The 27,812-nt window shown below is 45.0% G+C and overlaps 1 protein-coding gene across 5 annotated transcripts in view; it reads right to left on the reverse strand.

Moving 5' to 3' along the window:
- Window positions 1-26,523, reverse strand: part of ADCY8 (adenylate cyclase 8) — a 284,440-nt gene extending 257,917 nt beyond the window's left edge. For 4 of the 5 annotated variants that reach the window (XM_058276042.2, XM_058276041.2, XM_058276040.2 and 1 more), the window contains exon 1: window positions 23,517-26,342. In XM_058276042.2, coding sequence (XP_058132025.1) covers window positions 23,517-24,461 — 945 coding nt within the window. In that variant the 5' untranslated portion in view covers window positions 24,462-26,342. Of the gene's footprint in view, window positions 1-23,516 lie in introns of all 5 variants that reach the window. The other variant, XM_058276038.1, reaches the window with a different exon arrangement.
- Between the last annotated feature and the right edge of the window lie 1,289 nt (window positions 26,524-27,812).

A 27,812-nucleotide genomic window follows, 5' to 3' on the forward strand; every position in this document is an offset into this window, starting at 1 on the left:
CAAATTCACCCTCCCTGTACGCATAGGTGGGATTCTTCTCTTGGCCCAAGGTGATGTCCTAACTCCAGATCTCAGCTTCCATGGTTTTCCTCTTAAAGTTATTTCTCCTCCAATCTCTCCTTTCTATGTCCTTTTTATTCCAGGCTGACAGTGGTTTTGTTCATACAACTCTCATACAAATTCTGCCTTCCATAAAACACCAGGAGTTAATCTTGCTAAGTTCTCTGCAACTTTAAAACATGGATCACCTTTCTTCCAGTTTCCAATAATAGTTTCATCATTTACTTCTAAGGCATCATAAAAAGTCTCTTTAGCATCCATATTGCTATCAATAGTCTCTTCAAAGATCTTTTCTTCCATGCATCTCACAATTCCTCCAAAAAATACCCCTTACCCATTTATAAAACCATTCCAGCATTTTAGTAACTGCAAAAGCACTACCCCACTTCTGGTACCAAATTCTGTATTAGTCAGCCAAAGGGATGCTGATGCAAAATACCAGAAACAGGTTGGTTTTTATAAAGGGTATTTATTTGTGGTAGGAGTTTACAGATACCAGGCCATAAAGTATAAATGACTTCCCTCACCAAAGCCTATTTTCACGTGTTGGAGCAAGATGGCTGCTGACGTCTGTGAGGGTTCAGGCTTCCTGGGTTCCTTCCTTCCAGGGTCTTGCTTCTCTCTGGGTTCAAGGTTCCCTTCTTCCCAGGGCTTTCTTCTTCCTGGGCTCAGGGTTCCTCTCTTTCTGGGGTTGACTTTTCTTTCCTCTGTCAGCTTACTTCCCACGGCTCTTGTTTAAGGCTTCAGCATCAAACTCCAACATCAAAACTCCAACATTACAAACCCTCAACCCTGTCCTTTGCCATGCCTTTTATCTGTGAGTCCCCACTCACCAAAGGGTGGGGACTCAAGCCAGAATGACATGGCCTAATCAAAGCCCCAACCATACCTCAATCACACCCAGGTACAGACCAGATTACAAACATAATCCAATATCTATTTATGGAATTCATAACTATATCAAATTGCTACAAAGCCCATCAACTTTGGGAGGATGTAGCCTCATTAGGCACCTGGACTTTCTTGCTCCATGTTCCAGTATGTCATGGCTAGCCCCCTCTTTGGGGTCACTTACCACATCTTCTTATCCTTTTAGTAAGACCATGTATCTTCAAAATTCTAAGTTTATTTCTTCCAGAATCAATATCTCCCAGATTTAATATTTAGGTGAAAAAAGGAGGATTGCAAACAGGCAGCTGATGTGAAAGGAGTGAAAAGGGGGTCTCTTCCCTGCGTTTTATTTTTTAGCTATGGAAACATGCTTCCCAGAGGAGTCTGCTCTGTTAAAGTAGTCCTCTAGTTTTCTTACCTCCAAGCACTGAGAGCCCCTCCCCCCAATCCATCCATACATCAACCAGGGCAGTCATTCTAATGTAAATTCAAGCATGTGGCCTTTCAGCTTAAGGTCTTTTCAATAGCTCCCTCATACCAAAAGAGAAAATTTAAGATATTTTTAGTATGTGATTTAAGGTTTATTATCTGGCTTCTGTGTTTACCAGCTTTATGGCTCCATGTACCCTTTTCCTCCCTGACCCCCCAAGAAACCCTGTGTCTATCTGTCTACCCCTCCACCTTTGCTTTCAGTGGTTCCACTGTCTGTAATGCCTTCTCTCCATGCCACCTCCCCATGGGCTCTGCTTCATCTGAACATACTTAGGTATGGTTCAAAATCTGCCTCAAGAGCAACACAGGTGAAATCATCCCATCCAACAGGGCACCTAAAACATACTGCTCTTATTCAGCATAGCAACTGTAAGCTTCCACTAAACTTTAAGCCCCTTTAGGGCAAGGATTATCTCTCATAGAAATTTTGCATCCCTTCTTGACTAATTCAATGCCTGAAACCCAGTAGAGATCACATATTTGATGGTTGAATGGCTGAACCATCTGGGATGATCCTGTTATTGCAGGATACATGATATTAGAATGACTTAAGAGAAAAGTCTATTTTCGTCTCACATTCTTCAAACCTTACTTCCCTTTGGAAATGGAATGCTACCAGGTTACTCACAGGGTTATTTGGGCACTAGAGGAGGGAGATACTCAGAAAAGCACTTTGTAAATCTCAGAATACAATAAAGGGACAACTGTGGTGAGTGATGAGGAACAAGGAGAAAAAAGGAGGTGTTGGTGCAGATGAAAGAGATGGTGATGGTGATAGTAACGATAATTATGATCAGGGGCACGTTACACAGTCTTGGCTTTTGTAGTAAACAACAATGGCAACTGCCTAGATTAAGTGAACAATAAACATTGTTTCTTACAAGTAGAGATGTCACGTAAGGCCAAGTGCTACCTGCGGTGGATTGAGTTCCCACCATTGGACTATTCAAGCTGAATAAGGATGAAAATTTGACAGGAAAATTTCTAAATTAAACATATTAATCTATTTCTCACCTTCTTATTTCACTGCATCTCCTAGTTCCATTCCTAAATTGTAGAGGAGAAATGAATGGCTCAAAAATCCTCCACCTCAGTAATGCACACTTATAGTAACACAGATGGTAACAGTGTCAACTGTCAACTACCCCTTCATGAGGTCAACAGATCCTATATATTTATTTGATAACTCAGCCTTATCAAGAACCAGCATAAGAGATTGGCAATATGCTTTTGAAGTTGTAATATTTTTTTTAAAAAAGAAATAGGCAGTAAGAATAAATATGTCTAATAAAATTGTTATTACCTCTTCAATGATATCAATTTAAAGCCTGTGCAAACTTTGAGTATTTTTACCAGAACGTCAATTATAAAAAGAAGAGCATCACCCTGGCACAGTGATTTTGTGTAGGACCAATGGAATTATAATTAGGCAGATTCATTAGGTCATCTTTTGTTGGTATCATCCTTCTTTGTACTGAAAATATTCTATCTGTAATTTTTAGCCTTACTTAGGATTTGAGCCAGAGGGAGAGAGGCCAGAAGCCTGGTAGAAGCAATGGCATAGACTCTAATCAGTCCCAGTTTTGTCTCGCCCTCTTGGACATTAAAATTCCACTTTCATATACACAACTATCAACTGACCCATAACTGCAGCCTTGGCTATTGCCCTTGAATCATTCATTCATTCTTAAATATTTATCAAACTGGGATGTTGATATTATTTTTGTGAGCAAGCAAACTTGACCTATTCCCTATATCTTCATTGCACTTATAGTCTGGTGGGAAAGACAGAGATGGAATAAATAATCTCACAACACACACACACACATAGTGGATATGTTTTCTAAGAAAAGTATGGGGGAATTTGAAACTAAATAAGCTGTGACCTAATCAGTAAGGGTAGAGTAAGCTTCCCTGAGAAAGGTCCCTGAGCTGAGAATAAGGAAAGAGCATTCTGGCCAAGAAAGGAACAGAAAGTTAGATAGCTCAGAGGCAGGAGAAGGAACTTAATGAAGGTATTGTGACTTGAGAAGAGAGAGCAAGATAAAGAAGGGAACTATTTGAGGGAGATGGATGCCGAAGCTCAGAGGTGGATCCCAGCAAGAAACGAGTTTTGCCTTTGTCCTAAGAGCAATAGGAAGCTACTGACATTTACTGAAGAGATTTAACTATCATAAGAAAGACATCATCTTGGCATTACAGTGGACAATAGATGGGAAAGAGGCAAAGGTAGATATAGGGAGGCTACTGTAATCCAGATGAAGAATGGTGACCTGTACTGCAGAGGAAGGAGCAGAGATAAATTGAATGGACTGGAGGATATTCAGGAGGAAACTCATCAGGCACTGCAGGAAAATTGCACATAGAATATTTTTAGTACCAGCAGCTGAACAGGAATGTACCAACAAAAGATGGCCTAATGAAGCTGCCAAATTGTAACTCCAATTTGTAATGGATTAGACGTAGGGAGTGAGAGAAGAAGTGATAAGGATGCCTTCTGGGATTTCTGGCTTGGGCAACAGCAGGAATGGAATAGAGAACCCTGGAGGAGGACAAAGTTAGGGAAAGGCTTCATTTAAATGTCTAGCATTCTTTTCGAAGAGTTAGGAAATTACTTGGACTTTACTTCTTTTTAGGGCCCAATTGTTCTACATTAGATGGATTATTTATAACTTAGTCACAGAATCAGAAGCTTCAAATTAGAAAAAAGCTTAAAAATCATTTAGTTCAACCCATTCTCTTTGCCCCAAATCCCTGACAATGGGGTATCTAGCCTCTGCTGAGCTCCTCCAGTGCTGGCTTTTTTAATATCGCAAGACTGGTGCACTTTCAAAGAGTTATAAATAGGAAGGCATCAGCTTCTTCTCTTGGGAGATAGTCTCCCAAATCTTCTCCATCCATAATTGTTACCTGGCATTTATTCTAGTGCTATAAATTATACATCAGATGACTCAACATCTGAGCTGGGTCTTTCTGTTCCCCAAGTCTCAAGTATGGAGCAAAGGAAAACAGAAATTGAAAATGGCTCTATTTGTCTTAGATGATCAAATCCCTAAGAATGCTAAGATAGAAGGATTACAACATGATCTCAAAGAGCAGTCAATGTAAATTTATGGGATGATGCAGGCCATGAATGTAATTTGGCATTTGCATTGATTAGATATTGCATTTGGATATTGGTACCAGGGAGCTAAAATAATAGGGGATTAAACAAATCTGGAGTCTATTTTATATCACATATAAAAAGTCCAGGAATAAAGCAGTCCGGGGCTAGCATAGTGACCTCATAGTAGAATCTGTGTCCTAAGACTGCTGTTGCTTTGTAGTCTACCATGCTTACTATGTGGCTTCCATCCTCAGGACCTCCTTATCGTCCAAGATGGCTGGAGAACTGCCCTTACACCTGCTTGCCAAGCAGAAAGAGGGCCAAAGGGGGTGGGATGGGAAGAAGAAAAAAAAGGAGTGCTTCCAAGATGAATCAGGAATCTCTCAAATACTTTCCAAGACCTTCCAGTAATGAATACCATGTGTATCTCATTGGCTACCCCTAGCAATAAAAGAGGCAGGTATATATAATCTTTCAGCTGGGCACATTCCCTCCCAAGATAAGATTTGGGTTCTATTTGACAGGAAGAAGGGACGCTGTGTATTGGTAGATGACCAGGATTTTGAAACATAGCCTGTGTCCAGCAACCTGTCCCAGGTGGACAGACATATCCTCACGCCTCATTAAAAAGCATACGTAGAAACAACTTAAGGTAATTCAGAATCTCAAGGGCAATCTATTCTGAGTTATTTTGAATATTGAAAGCAGGAGAGAGCACAGAAGGCTGGGTAAGCATCAAGGTATGAAATTCATTGCACCTCTTTGCAGAGCCAACATGAGAGGCAGCCCATGCATTCACACATAACTTCTTTCTTGCCTTCTTGCTCCAGTTATATAAATGGCTTGAGGGCAGGAAAGATGTCTAATTTAATTTTACTTTTCTAAAGTTTAGCACATAATAGAGAGTTCACATATGAAAGGAAAATGAATTTTTAAGTGTGAATGTGCATTTACTTACTAGACAGCCTGGCATGTTCAGGATGGTGGTGGGGCAGGCAGAAACCCCATGTATGTTTGGAACAATCACACTTGACGCTTGAATCCTCATGTGGCCCCACACTATTGGACTGGCTCCACACAAACAAATCTCTCTGATTCTTAATTTTCTCATTTTCAAAATGGAGGTTACAATGCTACTGTGCAGGAAAAAAGCTTTCAGATTGGATAGGATGTGTATAACCTACAAAACACAGAGATTTTGACACAGGATGTGTGTAGTAAATGTTAGACATTTTAATACTTGACCTTGGCTAAGGTTACTCTGAAACCAATGTGTCCATACTCTGCCCTGATGCACACCAACACTGATGCTGACAAGGCGTTGCCAAAGGCAAGTGTGTTGTTGCCTGCTTCTCCCTTTAGGGATGTCTGAGTTAAGCTCTCTCAGCTTTAAGACCCAGAAGGGGTCTTGAGAGAGATTCTGAAAAGGTGTTCAGTGGAATCTTGGTGGGTTGGGAAGAAGAATGGCCATGCAGCAAGGATGGAGGCAGAATGGATCTCCCTCCACACTTCAAGCAATGCATTTCCACTCTTGTCACTTTTATAGTTCAGTGTTTACTCTAGTTTGAAAAAAGATTCACTGCTATTCTAAAAGTGTCTTCTTTTATTGCACTTGTTGGAGGGAACTTATTTACCTTGCTATGAGTTTTCCTACTAATGTGACTAACAATGGAATGTTTTGCTGTCCTTTAACGGTTGTTTAATATTGGGGTAGGTTCACAAATTGAAATATGTCCATGTGCAGGAGATAAGCCTAAAACAAATAAAACCAGATTTTATTTTTTTATTTATTTATTTTTTTTAGTTAATTTTTTTTATTGACTTTGTAATAATATTACATTAAAAATATATATATATATGTGAGGTCCCATTGAACCCTACCACCCCCACCCCACCTCTCCCCCGCCCCAGCAACACTCCTTCCCATCATCATGACACATCCATTGCATTTGGCAAGTACATCTTTGGGCACCTCTGCACCTCATGGTCAATGGTCCACATCATGGCCCATACTCTCCCCCATTCCATCCAGTGGGCCCTGTGAGGATTTACAATGTCCAGTGATTGCCCCTGAAGCACCATCCAGGGCAGCTCCATGTCCCAAAGACACCACCTCTCATCTCTTCCTGCCTTTCCCCATACCCATCAGCCATCATGTCCACTTTTCTCAATCCAATGCCACCTTTTCTATGTAGACATTGGATTGGTTGTGTCCATTGCACCTCTATGTCAAGAGGAGGCTCAGATTTCACATGGATGCTGGATGCAATCCTCCCACTTTCAGTTGTAATCACTCTAGGCTCCATGGTGTGGTGGTTGTCCTTCTTCAACTCCATCTTAGCTGAGTGTGGTGAGCCCAATAAGTCAGATTGTAGGTGCTGGAGTCTGTTGAGGCTCAGGACCTGGCTATCACATTGTCAGTCCAGAGATTCAGATCCCCTAAATATATCTTAAACCCCGACACTAACTGCACCTCCAGCACATTAGCATGAAATCTTATGAAGAGAGATCCCATCTGAGTCCAGATTCATCACACATAAACACCAGTTCCAAAGAGGGGCCATCTGACCTGGTAGTTAACCCCATCGACCATGACCATAACTCCCATGGGTCTCTTTAGCTCTCAAAGGAACCGATATCTGGGGTTTGTATCTGCTTTATCTGTCTCTCAGACTCTGCTCAAAAACCAGATTTTAAAATGATCTCTTCTGCCATTTTTATGTCCAAACGACCTTGAACCCATGGCTAGTCAGGCCCTTTTGCAGGATGTCAAATGGCAATTTAGTCATCTACCAAATTAGGAAGAACTTCACCTAAAAGAGGAGCTCAGTGTGGAGACCTCTGGGAACACAGGTCAGCAGCAAGAACAAAATGGATTCTCTCCCTTATGAAAACGTTCTAGTACAAGGCAGAGGGGTGAAGTCCAGTGACTGGAATTCTTGTACATGGACAGAGCAACAAGTAGGTGAGGGCTGGAACTTAGTGGACATCATCTCATCCTTAGGGTAGTTCTTGCTTCTAGTAAGCACTGATCATTAGCAGTAGAAATGGGCTGGATGGCAGAGCCCTCACGATTCCCCCACAATCCAGGCAATCGTACTCGTGGACTTCTGCCCTGTGATGGGCAGCGTCTGTGCCAATGATAGAGCAAGTCAGCTGCTCCTGTGGACTGCATCACACCCACCTGTGTTACAGGAATCGTAATACCACTCCAGGCTTGTGTACTGCTTATTGGTTCAAAATGCCCTCTTATTTATTAACCCTGATCATATTTATAAACAGTAGGTATCCTATCCTTGTTTTATTATGGATGAAATGGCTAATACAGAGCAGGATTAAGTGAGTTCCTCAAAGCTATGCTGTCTGTTTCCTGGAGTCTGAAGAGGCCTTCCAAAAAGCCAAACTTCCAACTGTGGGTATTCAGCCTGCATAAACACCCAATGCAATCACTGCTGAGAAAGATGGACATAAAATGCCTTGTTGATCACAGCTGACATGCACATTTTGAAAAAGCCAGATGGGCAATTCTGACAAAGTCACTAATTAAATATTCAAAAGAAACAATTGTCTGTCAATTAAATATCTTAGCCACTATTTCCCTTGAAACAAACAAATGACTAAATTGGCATGCAATTTTACAAGTCCTGGTGTCAATGTAATTAAGCCACCAGGACAAATTAAATATTAGAATACCATCTAATATGTATTTCTCTCAGTATTTGTACATCATTACTTACATTTCTTTTCCCATGAATCTCAGAGGTCAAAGTCCTTGACAAACTCTGTTTTCTTTAAGAATTGTCATTCCCAATCTTGTAAGCCAAATAAACCAGGAAAACATACAAATCCTTGCATTCCCATTCATCATAATTCATGGGAATAAAAAGTTTTAGAGCTCTGAGGAACCTCAGAAATCATTATATAGTGATGGAATTTTGAGCTGCAAAGAATTAATTTTGAGGCCAACACAGGATGCATGATTTGCACAAAGTTGCACTGTATTGGATGGAAAACCTGAGGTGGCTCTTTTGATGACTCTTTTGATTTAGTTTCAATACACTGCACGGCCCCCTGGCCCCATAAGGCGATAAGCATCAGCTTAGGCATTGCTACCATTCGGAAAACAAATTTAATTTTTCCAGTTGCTTATTACTTTTAACTCACTGTCTCTGAAACTAGCAGAGTTTATTAAGATGCCTTAAGACCATATTAAATTGCCTTAAAAGACCATCAGATCCAGGGGTCAGCTTTGGAATGAGACAGAATTGGGTTGGAATTCTTTACTAGCTGTATGAAAGAAAAGCATTAACCACTCTGAGCTCAGCATCCTCATCTATAAAATGGGAAGCAGGAATACTGACACATCTTACTGAGTTGAATATTCAGCCATTTATTCAACAAGCCTCTGCTATGAACTTCTCATTTGATGTGCCAGCCTCTGCTCCCGGGATCTATAAAAGGGTGGACCCTGCCCTCAAAGAGCATATGGCTTAAGGCTAGAGACGAAGGAAACCATAATTCTAAACTCACCTGCTAACTCCTATTATTCTTTCTGATCTTGGATTAAGAACAGTTTCTTCATCCCAATTCAAGCCACGTTTTTCTATTTTTTATAGAAACCAGGGCCAGGATTAGGGTGAGGAAAGTTAGGTGCCTAGGACATAAATTTTAAGTAAATGCTCATTCTTAAGGTCAGCACTTGAGAGTAAGCATCTCTTTAAATTTTGCAGCCTAGAGTCTCACTTGCTTCACCCTAGTCATGGCCCTGCACCAAGCCAAGCCACCTGTCTTAAAAAGCACTTAGCTCACTTTGAAATTATTCACTTCATTTAAGTTGTTATTTGATTAATGGCTGTCTCACACTCTAGCAGGAACCTGGCTTTTTTTCTCACCATAATATCCAAGCTTGCAATCAGCATATAGTTGGTGTTCCACAAATGTGTTGTATGTTGGAATGAATGAATGAATGAATGAATGAATGAATGATGGATGGATGGTTGGATGGATGGATAGAGAAGTAGGAGAACCCAGAGGGCAGGAACCAAAACCCACTTAGTGGGACAGCAGGGAAAGACTGCAGGGCAGGTGAGGTCTGGGTTGAATTCCAAAGTCTTTCTATGCAAATTATGATCTGCAGATTGGCAGGTACCATCACCTGGTGCTTCTTAGAAATGCAGAACCTCAGACTCCCCCTAAATCTGAATTTTACCAAGACTCCCAAGTGTTTCCTAATGCACTCTAAAGTTTGAGGAGTATTGGGCTGGGTTTTGTCAGGTGAAGCCCAGGAAATGGCTAGTCAGGGCAGACAGCTTGAAGAAAGAGGGTGACTGTTTTGAAAATTAAAATTAAAATGTAGCTATGTGATTCTTGTGTACCAGAGCCTGATCTAAACAGTCCATAGTATTAGCTCATCTATTCCACAACCTCTGGCCTACAGTTGTTATTCCCACTTTACAGCTAAAGAAAGTGAGGTACAGCAAGATGAAAGCTCTTGCTGGTGTCAAACCTAACTTGGCAGACCAATCTCAGGCAGCAGGAATTCCCACCCTGCACTGGGCTCTCTCTACTCTGTTGTTCCCTCTGAAATGTGTAAACATCTGGCACATAGCTATATTCAGTACAGGCACTCTCTCTCCCATTGCACTGGGAGAATTTTACTTGGAGGATTGCTTGTCTTTTTGTCCCATTCTGTAACATCTACTTGCCCCTCCTTCCCTTATGAACTAACCTAACCTCAGATTCTCAAATACATATGAACAAAGCAAGATTCTCCAGTGAAATATACTCTATATAATTGTAAACTGGGCACCTATCTTGGAGAAGGGGTATAGGAGAGACTTCCTGAGCCAGTGATACCAAAGAAGTGACAAAGGGACAGCCTAATTTTCCCATAAAACACATGCAAGCATAAGCCAGCAAGAAAAATGCAGGAAGATGGTAATGAACTTCAGCTGCAGAGGTGATGTGGCGAGTATCCTATTAATTGGGAAAATTCACACTTGGGAGGGGTGGGGCTGGCCTGGAGGAGCACTAGTTTAGGTAGGGATGAAGGACTTGAAAAGTCACAGGAGAGGGGCTGCACGAGAAAAGAAAGAGCAGGATAGAGAGCTATGGACAAATTCCAGCAATGGGAGACCAAACCATCAGGATTTCATGTTGGCTGTGGGACCTGAGGGGAGGAAGGGGTAAAGGAGGGCTCCCAGGTTTCTATGTGACGGCATGAGTGGGAATTCTAGTTGACTGAATATGAAACATAAGAGGGGCAGTGGATGTTGGGGAAGAAGAAGTCAATTTTTGACTTGTTTAAGGTGAGCTATTCAGCAGAATACCAGCTGGCTCTGTCTTAAGCTTGGCAGAGAGAACTGGGCTAGATTCTAGAGGTAGAAGTGAAAAGCATATAGCTAGATGGTGGTCAACTAAGGGAGGGAATGTGATTTCCTAGGGAGATGTATGGAGTGAGATAGGGCATGCTCTCTGAAATGTAGCCTTCAGGAGCCCAAAAAGGAAGAGTGAGGAGAAACCCTTGTAGGGACCTGAGGAGGAAGAATAGGAAACTGGCTCTAGACTATGTTCTAGAGACACAACAGTGACTCAGGTGTAGTCGCTGCCATTGTGACTTACAACCCAGCTGGCGACAGGGACATGGAGACAAAAGAAAGGAACATCTAACTTGGTTTGGAGTACTGGGAAACCCTCCCTAATCCTCTACGTTTTCTCACTACTCACAAAAAACCCTGTTATGCATGAAGAAACTCATGTATGAAGAAGCCAGTGCCATTTGGCCAAAGTCGCTGAGAAAAATCCATGGCAAAAATTAGGATGAGCAATTGTGGTTTCTAAGTTTCTAAGGAAATGGACCTACTTGGCTTTCCAAATATTTCTAACTGTCCTCTGGCGCAGTCGCCCTGGCTGAGATGGCATGGACAGGGCCCCATAGACGCAGATGACGTCGTTCTTCACTTGGTAGGAGCCAAGGGCAGCATCTTTGTCTCATAAATAGAAAAGGAGAAGCTGGTACTCATTGAATACTGACCGAGGGGTCATGAGCCAATTCTTTAATGAGTTGCCCACCACAAGTAGGCCAGGAAGGCACATTCACACAATGGGGGAGGCGGGGTGGGGATTCGACTTGGAGCTTAGAAGAACACAAGCTTGCCCTCATCAATTTTTGTTTCTTTAACTGACAGTAGAAAAATGGAATAAGTAGGGAAGTGCTAATAAGTCATTTTGGACTTTATGACATCTTATTTTAGTCAATAGCATTGGATTCCAATACGTACTTAAAATCACACTTGATTTTGCTTTTAGACAGTTTGCAGATAAATGAATCCAGTTAGGGAAGGCGTTGTTAACAAGGGGTCCGTGAGCTTGAACTGAGATTCAAAAAAACATTACTCTTGTGGGGATGTGTTGGTACAGGTATGACCCTTATTAAATAATACACAATATAGTAGGGACATAGTAAGGGGTCTGTGGAACATAAAAGGTTAAGAACCCCTGATTTAGGGTTTCTATGTAATAGGCTTTAAGCTGTGGAAAATTAAGCAGTTATCCAGTTATTAGGCTCAGCAAAGTCTACCTATTCTGTCTTCCCCTTAGGAGGGAGGCAGAGCGCCCACAGGTGGCTTAATGCCAGTAGTCAGGACAGAGGTGGGAGCACCCATTGCCTACAGCTACTCTTGTATGAAGCCAGATGGCGAGCGTTAGTTGAGCAGAAGCAGACATCACTGAGAGATCAGGCCAGAGAGGTGATTTCAGGTGTGCCACAACCAAGGGTACTCAGGTGTGTCTGAGCAAGGTGTGGCAGTAGCTAGCCTTCAGAGCCAAGATGCTGAAGAACCAGGAAGGAAGCAAATGTGAGGGCAACACTTGTGACAGTATTTGGACTATTTTGTGTGGATTGGCCCCATTCATTTAAAATTTTCAGGAACAGATACGGGTATCTGGACTCTTCAGATCCACAATTTTTTCCTCCCTCCCCTTTTCTTTTGACTTCAATGATTGGGATAATTACTTGGATTTTTCTTTACCTTATCTACTACCATGTCTTTAAAATATCTCTAGCAAAATACTCAGTGCATGAATTTCTCCCGGAAGCACTTCATGGGATAATTTGTGATGTATGTTGCCTGCAATGAACAGAGACATTGATTTCTCTTTTCTCACTGCGAGTTTGGGAAGTGGGTGCATGGAGGCGGTCCTTTAATATTCATTCCTGCCATTCATTTAAAGATACGGTATTTGGAATCCTCCATGTGTCAGGGGCTGTGCTTGGTGCTGAGGATGCAAAGATGAGGAAATCCCAGTCCCTGCCCTCATGAGACTCACAGTCTGGTGGAAAGCACGAGAATGTTACAGGTTAGCTCTGACAGAAGAAGACACTGGTGCTGGCAATGCAAGCTCCAGGGGGAGGGTGAGCCTCGCCCATGCTCCTTCCCTGACCACCCCTTGTGGGGGATGGTTGCCTGGAGCTCCTGAGGGCAGCTCCTCTGGTTTTAGCTGGTTTCACTGTAAGAACAGAGCCACTGCAAGTTCCCAGAGCTGCAGACCTGTCTGACCTTCTTCAGGCCCAGGCAGGTGACCCCCTCATGCCATGTCTTCTGGTCACCAGGCTTGGGATGCGGTCAGTTCGTGATCATGTGATGCTTGGTAACTGAACTTTTAGCCCTTCCCCAGGCTCCCTTTACACTCTTCACTAGGAAGGAGGCCCACGGCCCTCTACAGTTTCTTCTAGAATCTGACCTTTCTTTTCAGGCAGTTCATGAAAGAAATCCACTGTGGGGAGTGGCTGCATTAGGTTGGTGCAAAAGTAATTGTGGTTTTGCATTGTTGAAATTTGCCATTTGATATTGGCATACATTCTTAAATAAATGTGGTTAGGTTATACATCATTTTAATGTGCATTTCTCACTTTATGGTTTTTTGCTAATGGCTTATTTACTTGCTGTTTATTTTATATTTATTTTAGACTGTGGAAATGATGTTAGATAAAAAGCAAATTTGAGTGATTTTCTAATTTGAGTTCAAAATGAGTCGTAAAGCAGCAGAGACAACTCACAACATCAACAATGCATTCAGCCCTGTACTGCTAGTAAACATATATGGAATGGTGGTTTAAGAAGTTTTGCAAAGGAGATGAGAGCCTTGAAGATAAGTGTATAGGCTGGCCATCGGAAGTTGACAATGACCAATTGAGAGCAATCATTGAAGCTGACCCTCTTAAACTAAACAAGAAGTTGCTGAAGAACTCAACATTGACCATTCTATGGCTGTTTGGCATTTGAAGCAAATTGAAAAGGTGAAAAAGCTCAATAAATGGATGCATCGTAGGCTGACTGAAAAAAAAATCATTGTTTTGAACTGTTGTCTTCTCTTATTCTACGCAACAACAAATGATTTCTCAATCAGATTGTGATGTGGGACAAAAAGTGGATTTTCTCCAACCAGCTCAGTGGTTGGACTGAGAAGAAGCTCCATAGTTCTTACCAAAGCCGAACACCAAAAAAAGGTCATGGTCACTCTTTGGTGGTCTGCTGCTGGTCTGATTTACTAAAGCTTTCTGAATCCTGGCAAAACCATTCTATCTGAGAAGTATGCTCAGCAAATCAATGAGATGCACTGAAAACTGCAAAGCCCGCAGCTGACATTGGTCAAAAGAAAGGGCCCAATTCTCCTGCACGACAATGCCCTCTTCTCCATGACAATGCCCACCTGCACATTGCACAACCAGTGCTTCAGAGGTTGAATGAATTGGGCTACAAAGTTTTGCCTCATCCCATATTCAACCGACCTCTTCCCAACCGATGACCACTTCCTCAAGCATCTTGACAACTTTTTGCAGGGAAAATGCTTCCACAACCAGCAGAATGCAGAAAATGCTTTCCAAGAGTTTATCGAATCCTGAAGCATGAATTTTTATGGTACAAGAATAAACAAACTTATTTCCATTGGCAAAAATGTGTTGATTGTAATGGCTCCCATTTCAATTAATAAAGATGTGTTTGAGCCTAGTTATAATGATTTAAAATTCGCGGTCCAAAACTGCAATTCATTTTGCACCAACCTAATAGATCAGCGGTTCAAGGGCCTACTTCCCATGTATGAGGTCCAGGGTTCAATCCCTGGAACTTCCTAAAGAAAAGAAAAGAAAAGAAATGAAATCCACTGCATCTTTGCTTTTTTATACTTTAGTATAAAAAAGAAGCCCAGGGATTGCATTTGTGTATAATAGTTACAGAATTCTGTGGTCCAGGCATGTTCCAAAAGCCAGGTATAGAAATCCCAAACTTCAGCACCAGTAGAGGCAAACTCTCTTCCAAATTCCATGCAAGTATTAACTGCATTACAGTGCATACATGTACAGCACCGAACAACTAGTACCAAGAACCCAAGAGGCAGTCAATAAATAATTGTTGAGCAATTTACCAATTTAAACTTATTCTCCTCTTTTTCTTAATCAATTCTGATTTTTTTGTAGGGGAGGAGTTAGCAAATGAAAATCTACTTTTCCTATTCTCCCTTGCCAGGGGGTCACCAAGTGACAAAATTCTTGTCCCTGAAACATAAGCAGGTGTTGGGCAGGAATTCCAAGAAAGGTCCTTAAAAGGAAACCAACTCAGCTGGAACTTGCCCTTTTGCCATTTTGGCTTTCTTCCTTTCTCCTTCTTCTGGTCTGCAAAGCAGATGTGATGGCTGGAGGTGCAGCCAATGGCTTTCAACTGACCTTGGGGAAAAGATGAACCTGTGTGGGAACTTCCTATACAACACTCCTGATGGATGACTGTGCAGATTTTTCTTGAAGAATCCCCATGACAAAGAGTTTCTCATTTCAAAAAGAAGCTGCATGGACAACCTTTTTTATTTTTATTTTTGGTTAAAAAGCCTTACTTTTTGGTGAACTAATAAAATCTCTTGTGCTTTAAGGCCCATCGATTGGTCAGTTTTATTCTGTCCCAGTGGAGAACCATGTCAAATCAGCAGTATCTCTTGGTCATAGTCATAGCAGTATTGCAAATATTTGGGGACAGCAATCATGTCCCTCCTGTATCTCTTCTATCCCCACACCATCTAGGATATCTTCTCTCTGTTCTGGGTCATGTTCTTCTCCCATGCTCTAAGTGAAAGTCTACATATATTTTGATTATGCATTCCCTAACCTTTGGTTTTCTCTATTTCATAAGCAATCACATGTATTCAGCATGTAATCACACAAATAAATGAAGGAAAAATTCTGAAATGGTTTACTCCAGTCAACTGGAAAACCAGCTGCCACAGGACAAGAATATGTTATTTACAAAATGAAGTGGTTATATTTCTTGCTTAGTGAAAATTTTACACTGGTATGCACCTTAGGTAGAGATGGCAGCTTTTAAATTTACTGATTGGGAAACGGACTTTGGCCCAGTGGTTAGGGCGTCCATCTACCACATGGGAGGTCTGCGGTTCAAACCCCGGGCCTCCTTGACCCGTGTGGAGCTGGCCCATGCGCAGTGCTGATGCGCGCAAGGAGTGCCGTGCTACACAGGGGTGTCCCCCGCGTAGGGGAGCCCCACGCGCAAGGAGTGCACCCATAAGGAGAGCCGCCCAGCGCGAAGGAGGGAGCAGCCTGCCGAGGAATGGCGCCACCCACACTTCCCATGCTGCTGACAACAACAGAAGCAGACAAAGAAACAAGACGCAGCAAAAAGACACAGAAAAAACAGACAACTGGGGGAGGGGAGGGGGATTAAATAAATAAAAATAAATCTTTAAAAAAAAAAATTTACTGATTAAAAATCAGAACATTAATGTGGTTTAATTTCACATCTAGCTGATATCTTCACCATGCATGATTTTAGCATTTCCTGAGGTGGGGAATTTGTGCTCCAATGACATTTTGCAATTAGCAACTTTCGAGTTTAGGCACATACAGCAGGAAGTGGGGTGGGGTAGGGGATAGAGAACTCCAGCAACTAATAAATGTGCAAGGTATTGCGCATCTTAAAATATATTATCTAATTCAGTGAAGTTCAAGGATCAAACACAAACATCTCCATTCAGAGTGCAATACAGCTATATTAGAGAAACATGCAAACTTGAATTTATTTGACAGCACGTGGTGCTGTAAATCCAGTCCCTTTGTTGAAAAGGAAGTCCCATATCTGCAGTCATTGGTAAAATGGCCTAGCCTCCCCTTGGATTGTGTGATACCTCAATAGTTAATTAATCTACTCTGCATTCTTCCTCCAGGAGGCAGGGCCTACGGTGAAACATCTTGCAGTGAGAAAAGCTGGCTTCCAAAGTGTTGCTTTAAGTGACTTGTCTTAAAATAGTCCTTCATAAACAAGACTCACATGATATAATTTGAGTGTGTAAATTCAATTACATTTCCTAGGGAAGCACAGGGTGCATTATACATGTTTACCCTGCCAGGAAAAACGAAATTACTCTACTCAAGTTGCAAGAAAATGCTGGACAAGGAATTATTTGTGTAACCCATTCTCTTGTTAACTAAGATCCAGCCTTATGTAGCACCAAAATTCTCCAGTGCCGCTAGCCTTTGGTTCCTGTTACCTTGAATTCCAACCCAGTGAAAGAGCAAAGAACATGCTTCAATTGTGGTAGTTGAGTGAACTGATATGCTGGCCAGCTGCATATTCTGGACATATTGGCCTGCAGAGAATGAACATGCTGGTGAGAGGAAAGGTTTGAGATGAGTGTTGCAAGTGTCTCCTATGTTCTGAAAACATAGGGTCAACTCAAATAGACACACTTGTGAAATGAATAAGTTCACATCCTAAAATATTTAGACCACAGCACATGATTATAGCAGAGTACTTTGATGATACGTGGCTAGCTTCAATGATTTGGGAATAAATGTGATTTTTGTTGTTTCTTTTTTTTTAGCTTTCATTTTTATGCTTAAGTTCACTTATTTTTGATGAGCTCTTAAAACACCATCAATCATCTAAGTGTAAATATGACTAATGCATTTGTCCTTCTTAGCATGACATTGCAGCAGCTGCTCCAGAAGCAAAGACTTCCCAGCTCCAATCTATTCTCTGGCCCACTGATACCAGTCAGGTGGTGTCACCACATGTAAAGAAAACACATTCATAATTCAGTCTCGAAAAACACACACCACACTGCCGGCTCACAACTCTCTCTAAATACGGACTGCAAGGTAAACGTGTCTACAGGCCAAGGCTGATGGGATTTAATTGGTCATTTCAACAGTCATTAAAAATATCATTTGTTAAAGCCCACTCTCCCTCATGAAAAAGAAAGAAAACAAGGCCAGTTTCTGGGTATTTTTTGCAAGTAAGAGAGAATAATATTTCCATTTCCTGGCATTCAGAGGATCCTCTAGGGAAAGTTAAAACTCAGATCTGCTTTTTAAAAGGTATTTTTCTCAGATACGATGGGATGCTGCAATTACTTTTTAAGCCTATATGAATTTGCTAAAGGAAAATGTATAGAAGTAGAAAGAATTGGGTTTTCTTTAAATGCACACTATAACTATTAAATTGGAGACCAGTCATACTAATTTAATGGCTATTTATGGGTCGTGTGTGTTGAAGTGAATATTTACCTTCACACCAACTACCCAACTGGGGTGGTTTGAGTTATATGCTATTGCTGTTCGTAAAGTACCCACAACTCCCTTTAAATAACTTAGACAAGGAAAGTACAATCCCAGATACATATGTTTACATTTTATAAGTGGAGAGAGGAATGCTGACAATTCCATCCAAATGACTCCTGTGGAGTCAGTCCTTCATTTAAATGTCCAGAAATGCATATTTCAGCCACACACAGAGCCTGCTTCTCTAACCTAACCCCTGGCCTGCTCATACCATACAACCCTATTCCCCATATAAAAAATGTATTTTCCCCTAAGGAATTTTTTTAAAAGGTCTCATGGTAGGCTAAATAGTCCTCATTATTTGACATGTTTAAGGATCATCATTTAATTAGCATTTCTCTGACTCTAGGTCTACTGTTTGATGGAATGCATGTAAGACAGGAAAGAAGATGCTGCATGGGAAATTCAACTCTGAAGACCTGACCTTGAGCACAAACTATCCTGCATTTGCATGACTGGTTGCTTCCTTTTGTACAGTTATATTGGAGAAATTACCCCCAAGCTGATATTTCTGCATTATCTATTGCACCAAGTAGTACAGAAGACAAATTAGCCACTAGCTGTAACATTTTAAATCCCCAAGAGGAAAGTATAACACAGTGATCTTTTTGGTTAAACACTGTTGCCTCTCAGTTTTCCAATAACAGAATGATTGTCACCATCTTACTGCTAATGAACTGAAGAATGAGAATGAGATGACTTTCAAATATTAGGTAGTTCATATTATTGTCGCCATCAGTAAAATGGAGTAAAATGTTAATGATGGTAACTGTGCTTAGAATTCATCTACCACATGAAAGAACCCAGCAAATATATATAATCATATATCATTTTTATCTCTCTCTGTATTGTCATTATGCAGGGAATTTTCAGATGGATAAACTGAACTAGAAGTATATACAATTTGCTTAAGATGTGTGAACAACCAGTGTTCTGGAGAAAATCTGGACAAAGACACTTTTATCATTGGTCTGAGTCAGATACATGGAGCTGATTTCAATTGGGATGGGTGAGGATTCCCAAGGGAATAGCTGCAACCTTAGTGCTACCTGCAGCTGTGATTTGTTAGGACAAAGGTTAAAGGAGCTCTATCAGCTGGGCTTGGAAACTTCCAAAGGTTCCTCAGTATTTCCAAGGCCACTCTGGACCCAGAAAACCTGGGTGATCACATCTGCCTGGGACAATCAACTTTTTGTTTGGGTGGGAAATCAGTGATGCTAATGGAGCAGAGAAAATATAAACCAGCTCTTTGTGGACAGCAGTGAACCTCCTGGGTGGTCCAGTTTAGGTCCATCTTGTCTCCACAGCAGAACGTACAGGATCCAAGTGAACTCAGAGCTTTGACTCCTCCTGTAGGGCATCTGCAGAGACTTGTAGCTTAGTTGGTGTCTGTCAAGCCACTAATGCAATTTCCTTCAGGAGGGAGAGAGGATGAGCAGACTCTCATAGCTGTGCTTCGGGGAAGGGAATCATTGGCTCATTTGTTACTTGTGAAACAGCTGCCAACGTGCATTAACTGTACACTCTCATTTTAGTTTCCTGATTCTTAAAAATGCCAAGTTGAATGTAAGCTCTCCCCTTGGTAGGAATCAGGATGGATATAGAGGGAGACACTATTCCAGTATTTCTGGCCTAGAGTTGACAAATTTGTATCCAGCTGAGCGAATGATGAGCTAGCTACAAAGAGCCTACTCCCAGCATCTCACTCATTTTCTCTCGTAATTTCCCTTTGGCTATTTTGGTAAATGTTAACTCATGTGCTATATGGGGTTTTACCTCTTAAGTAGTGAAACAGGTACTCCTCATTCTTGAACAATTGAAAATGCTTATTTGTTTGGAAGAATAACCCCTAAAGCAGAGGTTCGTTAACTTTTTGTTCCATGGACCCCTTTATCAGTCAGATGAAAACCAAGGACCCCTTACTAAGTCCACACTGTACTGTGTGTTATTTAATAAATATATCACACCTGCACCAAAATGTCCCCACAAGAACAATGGTTGTTTGTTTTTTTTTTTTAATTTCAATTCAAGGTCATGGACCCCCTGGTTAAGAACCCCTGCCCTAAAAAGTTCCTAAGAAATGACTGACATTGGGGCCTGGATTTGAATCCTGCCTCACCACTTATTAGGCTCATGATCTTGAAGGTTTCCTTTTAAAATGTCTAAGAATCTGCCATTTCTTCTCTGAAATGAAAATGGAGGATATCATCTATTTAAATAGATGTGATAATGCATGTGAAAGTTCTCAGTCATGTGTAAAACATCATACAAATGTAAAGGATTTTTATTGTGCTTTACATTCACCAAAAGGTGTCTATGTAAAAGACTGCCTTACACATATTGAACTACCTACTGTGCGTGAGTGCAGACAGCTTTCTTCAATATGACACCACGGTACCAGGGGACTTAGATATTTTGCAGTATTGCCAATGTGATGAATAGTCCTTGTTCATTCAGCATCTGTTTATTGAGTGACTACTACATGCCTGGCATTTAGGTGCTGAGGGTGAAGTGAGGAACATGATCAACAGTGCCCTTCCCTTCGGAGCATACAATCACACAAGCATATGGAGGCAAGGGGGAAGAAAACCATAGAATAAACAAAGAAAATGATCTCAGGTGGTGTATGAGCTTTAAAGAAAATATCTCAAGTCCTTTCCCAGAGGGACACATTTGGAATAAGGGGCATGTGCCAGTCATATGAAGACCTGGGAAAACTGTTCTAAGAAGCAAGCACAGAAGCCCAGAAGGAAGAAAGAGCTCGAGATCCGTGAAGACAGGAAAAAGGATGGTGTATTTGGAGAAGAAAGAGTGCATGCCTGGAGATACAAGCAGTGACCAGCACACGGAAGATGGAGCAAGCATTGGCAAGTGCCAGGGTTTTATTCTACTTTATTAGAGGTCACTGACAGACTTTAGGCACGTCTTGAATATCACCAAAGATGGAAAACTAAACAACACTGACTGAAAACCACGGATTTTTTTTTCAAAAAGCAATTAATTCTCCACCCCTCTGCAAAATCTAGGAAACAAGTTTCAACCCCTAGAGGGCGCCAAAGGAAAACGTTTCGTAGCTAAAGCCCAAGGCCCTTTCAGTACCTAAGGCGAAGGGAGAGCGCTCCCGTGCTTCCTTCAGGCTGGGGAACGGTGACTCAACCTGGGAAACCGCCCTTTATCTACAATTTCCACCCCAACAGAAAGTTGAATGAGTATGTGTTTCATGTTCCGGGGCCTTGATTTTCACAGCGGAGAACTGTTTATGACAGGGTGGGAGGGGGAAGACATTTGGGGGTTATTTTTAAGTTTCTCCCATCTGGTAGTATTTGAGTAGAGTAGAAAACAAATATGGAGCAAAAATTTACTTTCTGGATTCATTTGGCAAGAAAAGTGTCCCTATACTTAGAACTTTGAGAATATTCCTAATTTGTGACTCGGGATGTGGTACCCTAATACTATTCCAAACGTACTTGACGAAGTCTTTTAGTAATGTGTGCCCAGAAAGGCTGCTGCATGAAAAGTAGTGGGTTATAATAAATGGAATTTTCTTCAACTGACCAGGTAGATATGACATGTTGTATAAACATCTCAGTGTAAGGCAGAGAGATTGAGAAAGGGAAGGAGAAGAGAAGGAGAAAGAGAGAGGATGAGAAGGCGAGAGGGGAAGCAGAGCAAGACAGGCAAGAAAAGATCTGCTGGTGTCTAAGTAGATAATAAAGAGCATCCCCAAAAATGAGAGCACCTGCAAGAAAGTGGGAGATTTGGAAGATACTGAGCTTCAGATACGTGTGTAAATAAGACTGAGAAACACAGTTAAGAAAATATAACTTTAGAAATCCCCCAGCCAAGAAAAGAGTACCTTTCACCAAAAAGATAATTTATCATATGTGGGTATATTAAAGGATCCTAGGGACTCTGAGAAAGGACTCATTACCATCTTTAACAAGGAGAAGTTCAGCCAGTCAGTCCTTATTCACAGAGGCTATCATCTCCCCATTTCATGCCTGAAAATCACAGCCATGTACTTCGTATATATTTTGGTTTTACCCAGAGAGACTTCAAAAGGCACCGCAAAAGAAGCCAACTGGATAAGTATCCTGAGCAAATGAGTATGGAGCCATCAGAGAAAAGACTGAAAATCAAATTGAATAGAAGACCCAGAGTTCAATCATGGGGAAAGCACTCTAACAGGGCCAGCAGTCCAAAAATCACGAGCAATTTTCAGAAGCATAGCAACCATTTATTCTAAGAATGGGCTATTCAAACACAGCCGCAAAGAAGATTTTTAAAGCTTCTAATAAGGCAAATGTGGCACAGAAGCTTAGGATGGAACAGCTGCAAACCAAGCAGCCTCCTACCCAAGCTCCTTACATGGGACTCCTATTTGAAAACATTTCGGCTGATGTTTCCCTCGTTTTGGAGAAGCCCCCAATTCATGCTCCTGTTTCCAACCAGACAATTAGCCAAGTGTCAAGAAATTGTTTATCCGGGGGAGTTAGTGAATCTAAATGATACTGATCATCCGCTTTCTCAAGCACGACGATGGGAACTTGGTTCACACAAACACATCCATACTTAATGGTGAGTGACAGGGAGAAAGGTGGAGAAAGAGAACCATAGCATGAGCCGCCACCCAAAATCATACCAAATCATCCACACCATAACGTCCCTTTGCAGTTAAGCAAAACATGCATTCTTTGTCAATTATCCATTCCACCCCCAATTTCTGAGGTATAGTTATTCAAACACTGGAGATGCACCCTGAAATGAGAGGGGGCATCATCTTAGATCCCCCCAAGGCAATAGAAAATTCCCAAATAAACATATCTCATAGATTGTTGGGAGGGGTGGGTGAGCTTAGCATATGTATAGCCGGGGCGATTAACATGTGCTCAACAAATGCTGGCACCTTTGAGAACAGAGGTGTTGTGCCATCTGACCAACTCTTGAGCCTCAGCATCCCTTATGACACCCTGCTGTGCTTGATGAGTAAAGCAGTTAAGGAACGGGTCACTTTCTACACCTGGACGCTTCCCCCTCTGTCTCCTGTTCTGGGGGCTGCAAGCTGGAGCTGGGTGAGGAGCAGACAGCAGTTTCCTAGCTGATGGAGCGCAGTGACTCCCAGAATGACGGTAGAAGAGTAGAGTTGGAAGAAACTTTCGAGGTCATTTCTTCCACTTCCCTCTACGAGGCAAGAGCTGTCCACCCACCAACACTGGGTGCCTTGAGTACAAGGCCCTGTGCCAGGCGGGGGTAAAGTACTCAAAGTGAGGGAGGCCACACTGGCTTTCTGAAAGTTGTAAATAGCTCCCAGGAGGGGGTGGGGGACAGGCAAGCGGGAGTTACCTGGTTGATGGAGATGAGTGCCAGCCGGGGAATGACCACTTGGAGGACCACCTGCAGCAGTGAGGTGCCCAGGCCAGCCAGGATGGCCCAGGTGAGGGGCAGCGGCAGCATGCTGTAGGTGGCGAAGAGCGTGAAGAGCACGTAACCTATGCCGTCGCCGAGGAGCCCGTAGCCTAGGCCGGCTGCCAGGATCTGGGTGGTCATGGCCGCCCAGGTGACCACGCCGCTGTACTGCAGGTGCGTGTGCGAGGTGGTGTCTTTCCTGACCACCACGAGCGCGCAGATCACCACCTCGATGCCCGTGAAGAAACCCAGCAGGATGCCCTTGAGCGGGTCCATGGGGGCCGAGGCCAGGCTCAAGTGCAGAACCAGGAGGGTGAGTTTGGTCAGCACGTCCAGCACGTTCATCACCACCTCCGATTTGCGCCTCTGGCCCAGGAAATAGCGCTGGTAGAGGCGTTCCAGGTCCCGGGACTTGAAGGAGTTGCGCAGGGTGGGGAAAATGACCCCTCGGTAGCTATAGCCCCCATTCAGGAAGAAATCCGAGTTGCTCGGGGCGCAGTCGAGGTGTAGGAAGCCCAGGTCGCCGCCGCCCCCGCTGCCGCTGCCGCTGCCGCTGCGTTCCGGGAAGACTTTGGTGCCGCCGGTGCCGTGCGCTCGCTCCCCGGGGCCCAGCGAGTAGAGCGGCAGCGCGGGGTCGCCCGGCTGCTGCAGCGCCTGGTGCTTGGGGCCGCCGCCGGTCGCGTCCGAGGCTTTGCGCGAGCCTCCGCTCCCGCCGCCCCGGTGCCCGTGAATGAAGCGCTGCTCGGTGATGTGCCGCACCGCCGTCTGCCACAGCAGCCGCTGCGGCCGCGAGCCGCTCCCGCCGTCGCCGGCCGGGGGCGTCGGATGGATGGTGTAGAGTTCCTCGCTGCCGCTGAGGCAGCGCACATCCGAGAGCTCCATGGCGCCGGCCGGCAGGGAGGGAGGCGCGGAAGTGGGGGAGTCCGCTGGCGAGGGGGCTCCAACAGCCCCAAAGGCGGCCTGGTGGCGGCTGGGCGGCGGGCCCTTCTAGCCCCGGCCGCCCCCTGGCAAGAGCCCTGGGCAGGGAGCCCCGCCGGTCAGGTCATGATGCTCCCGGGGCAAAGGGCGCCGGGCGGCCCGCAGCGGACCCCCGCGTCCGTGTGCGCGGCCCGCGCCCCAACCCCGCCAGCCCGCGCAGCTCCGGCGCGCGGCGGCCGCGGCTATTTGTCCGCAGAAGCCAGAGTGCTCGGACCCACGCAGCCCCCTTGCCGGACTCAGGCTCCTGGACTGGCTCTGGGCTCAGCGTCTTGGCGCAGCCTTTGGTCTCCAAGAAGCACCCGGGCGCCGTGCTGCTCGTGCTCCGCACCGGGCGGGTCCGGGCTGCGGCACCCGGCTCCGGACGCCCACGACCCGGCGGCGGCCGAGGGGCTGGCCGGGGGGGACCGGCAGCGGCGATGGGTGCGAAGTTAGCCGCTGCGGCTGGAGCATCGCCCTTCGGAGAACTCCATTGCGCCGGGATGGGGAGCTGGGGCGGAGCAGGGGGCGGGGGCAATGAAGGGGGAGGAGTGGGGGACGGTGAGGTGGCTGGGTGCCCGGCGGGAGGGCTGGGGTAGTGGTAGCCTCTGCGCTAACGAGTCACCGAAGAGTTAATTTGGAGGAGGGGGAGTGCCTAAGGCTCCCGCTCGGCTGGCTCTTGGCTGCCCCCACGTCCCCAGCGAGGACTGACAGAGCAGCGCTGGCCCTGGCCAGAAGCATCCCTCAAGATCGGCGAGGACCTGGTCCCAGGGTCCCTGTCTCGACTAGGAGACGAGGTCAGCGCTTCCACTTGTGCTCCCGAGGGGTCGCGGCGCGCAGTTCCCATCGCCTTCACTTCGCCCTTTGAAGTCCATTTGGCCCGGAGTCGGGAAGAGCTGGAGGCGGGGACAAGAAAGAGGGGAGGTCTCCAAATCCACAGCTCCGAGAACCCCGAGAGGCCACTGGTGCGGATCCCTGGGGCTGAGAGCAGAAGCTCGGCGGGTGTGGCGGATGGAAGGTTTGGGCCCGAGACAGAGATGCCTTCGCATCCAGGCAAGCGCCGCGTGCGAGCCTGGCGTTCTGGAGCGCACTGTGGGCACCCGGAGACCCGGAGGAATCCAGAGACCTGTCAGAGCCGCCAGACACCCGCGGCCACTTCAGTCCGCCCCGGTGCCGAGCCACGCCCCCGAGGCCAGGGTTGGGTGGGGGAGGCGGCAGGCACAGGGCCCCCGGATCCGGCCAGGACGTCCAGGTCTTGAAGCGTGGCCCGCGCGAGCCGGCGTGGAAGAGAACGCCGGAGGCTCCGGTGCGCGGCGCCCCGGCTCTCCCGCCGGCCTTCCCTCCGCGCAGAGCCAACGCTCCAGCTGGCCGCGCCCGCCGTTCCCTCCGCTGTTCTTTTTTTAGGCACTGGCTCTGGTCTCCCGCAGGTGCGGAGCCAGGGCTCAGAGGCCGCTTTGCCCACGGACTCCGAGGGCCCCGCGCCACCAAGCAGAGGGTCCCCTTTCTGTCCTCCCCACCAGGGCGTCTTTTGGCAAAGTCAACTTTCAGGCTTTTAAAAAGCGAAAGCCTCAAAGAAGCCTCAAAGGTCAAGGCAGGCAGGTTCCCGCAGGAGACTCTTTAGTACCGGAATCTTGAGGAATGGAGGTGGCCGGGCATGAAAAAGGGGGCGCCCCGTTCCTCCATGCACCGTGCGCCTCGCGCACTAAGTTTCTCGGTGCTTAGAGTGGGGGGCGAGGAGGACGTGGACGAGGGGAAGGTGGACGTGGAGCCCGGGTTTCCCGCCCGCCTGGGCTTCGCCGAGCGACGGCTGACGAAGCCGCCGAAGCGCTCCGGACGCCCCAGGGCGCAGCGGGCGGGTGCGTTGTGCCTGCGCCACGCGGCGCCGAGCGGCGCCGGGGGCAGGGTCTGCAGGACGAGCGCCGCCGCCGCAGTCCCGGACCGGGCTGCAGGTGGCGGAGTCGCCGTGGCCGCCACCTCCGTCTCCGAGTCTGCGGCTGCAGCCGGGGGAGCTCGCGGCCTTGAGCACAATCAGCTGATGGCCGATGACGTCAGGCCCTAGGCGCTTCGGCGGCTCTCGGTGGCGTCCCAAGAAAGCCCAAATGACCGCCTCGCAGCCTCGTCAGCCTCTCCTGAGTGCGAGATTTTCCCTCCTCTCTAGAAGAGAAACTCCCCTCACTCCTTGCCTGACCTGAGCGAGAAAAGCTTTACATGTCCCCCAATCAAATACATTGTCTCTAAGGTTATTCGTGTCCGCTGTGTCCCAGAAACCGGGGGGGTTTAATACTTTCCTTTTAAATTCTTTGTTTCTCACGCTTATGGGCTTCAGTTTAAAGTCAGAACAAGTCAACTGCTTTGCACAGAGAGTCCCGGAACAAAGAGAGAAGACTCTAGCATTTTTCTCCATTCCCTTAATAGGAAATTTCTGGGATTTGATGAACACCCTGAAAAAATCTCTTGATTCCAGTCCTTTAGAGTTTTATTCTACCATCTCACTAGAAAGGGAAGGAAAGAAAACGCTGCATTTTAAATATAAAGAAGGACAAATCTATTTTAACCCACTTTGTAGATGAATTTAATTTGCCAACTGTAAAGACCTCTCAGAGTAGCTGGCCCATCCCATGGGGCAGAGTGCCTCACAAAACTCAGTTCTGCTCTTATCTAGGTCTTACTGAAATTACCTCAGAAATGATATCCCTGTGAAAGGAATGATGCTTGTTTTTCCTTTCCTGTATTCCTTGCACTCGTCTACCCTGCCAGCTGCCCTGATATTCTGGTGTGAGGAATGATTCTGTTCCCTTGAGAAGGGAGCTCAGGCAGCCACAGAGAGGCTAGGAGGGTTTTCCTGCAGACTTGGGGCCAGTCGTGTGGGCAGCCACGTATCTTTGTAGGCATTGCCCCAAGTCATCTTTACTGATGACCACATTAGCAAACTTGGCACTGGAAGACACCCCTTCATTTTCTCAATCCTTTCTTCTTGGGGGACCTGAGGATCAACTGAATACATGAGGGGTTGAATGAAGATGGAAGTTTCCTATGAGGCTCTTCCTCCCACCTGGACATATCCCAGGATGATTTATTCAGCAGCAGCAGAAGGTGGGCCAAGAAGGTGGAGATTGGACCCAATCAGATAAAATGACTCAGGTTGATGAATGAGCATAGCATGCTACAGAAAGAAAAGCAAAGAATTTCACCAACTCACAGGTTGAAGCTAATGTATCAGAGCAAAAGCATGGCATCCGTTCAACTCTCAACATTCCTTTGCTCCAGGGGTATTACAGT

The sequence above is a fragment of the Dasypus novemcinctus genome, chromosome 14, assembly GCF_030445035.2.
Source record: "Dasypus novemcinctus isolate mDasNov1 chromosome 14, mDasNov1.1.hap2, whole genome shotgun sequence".
NCBI classification, from domain to species: Eukaryota; Metazoa; Chordata; class Mammalia; order Cingulata; family Dasypodidae; genus Dasypus; species Dasypus novemcinctus.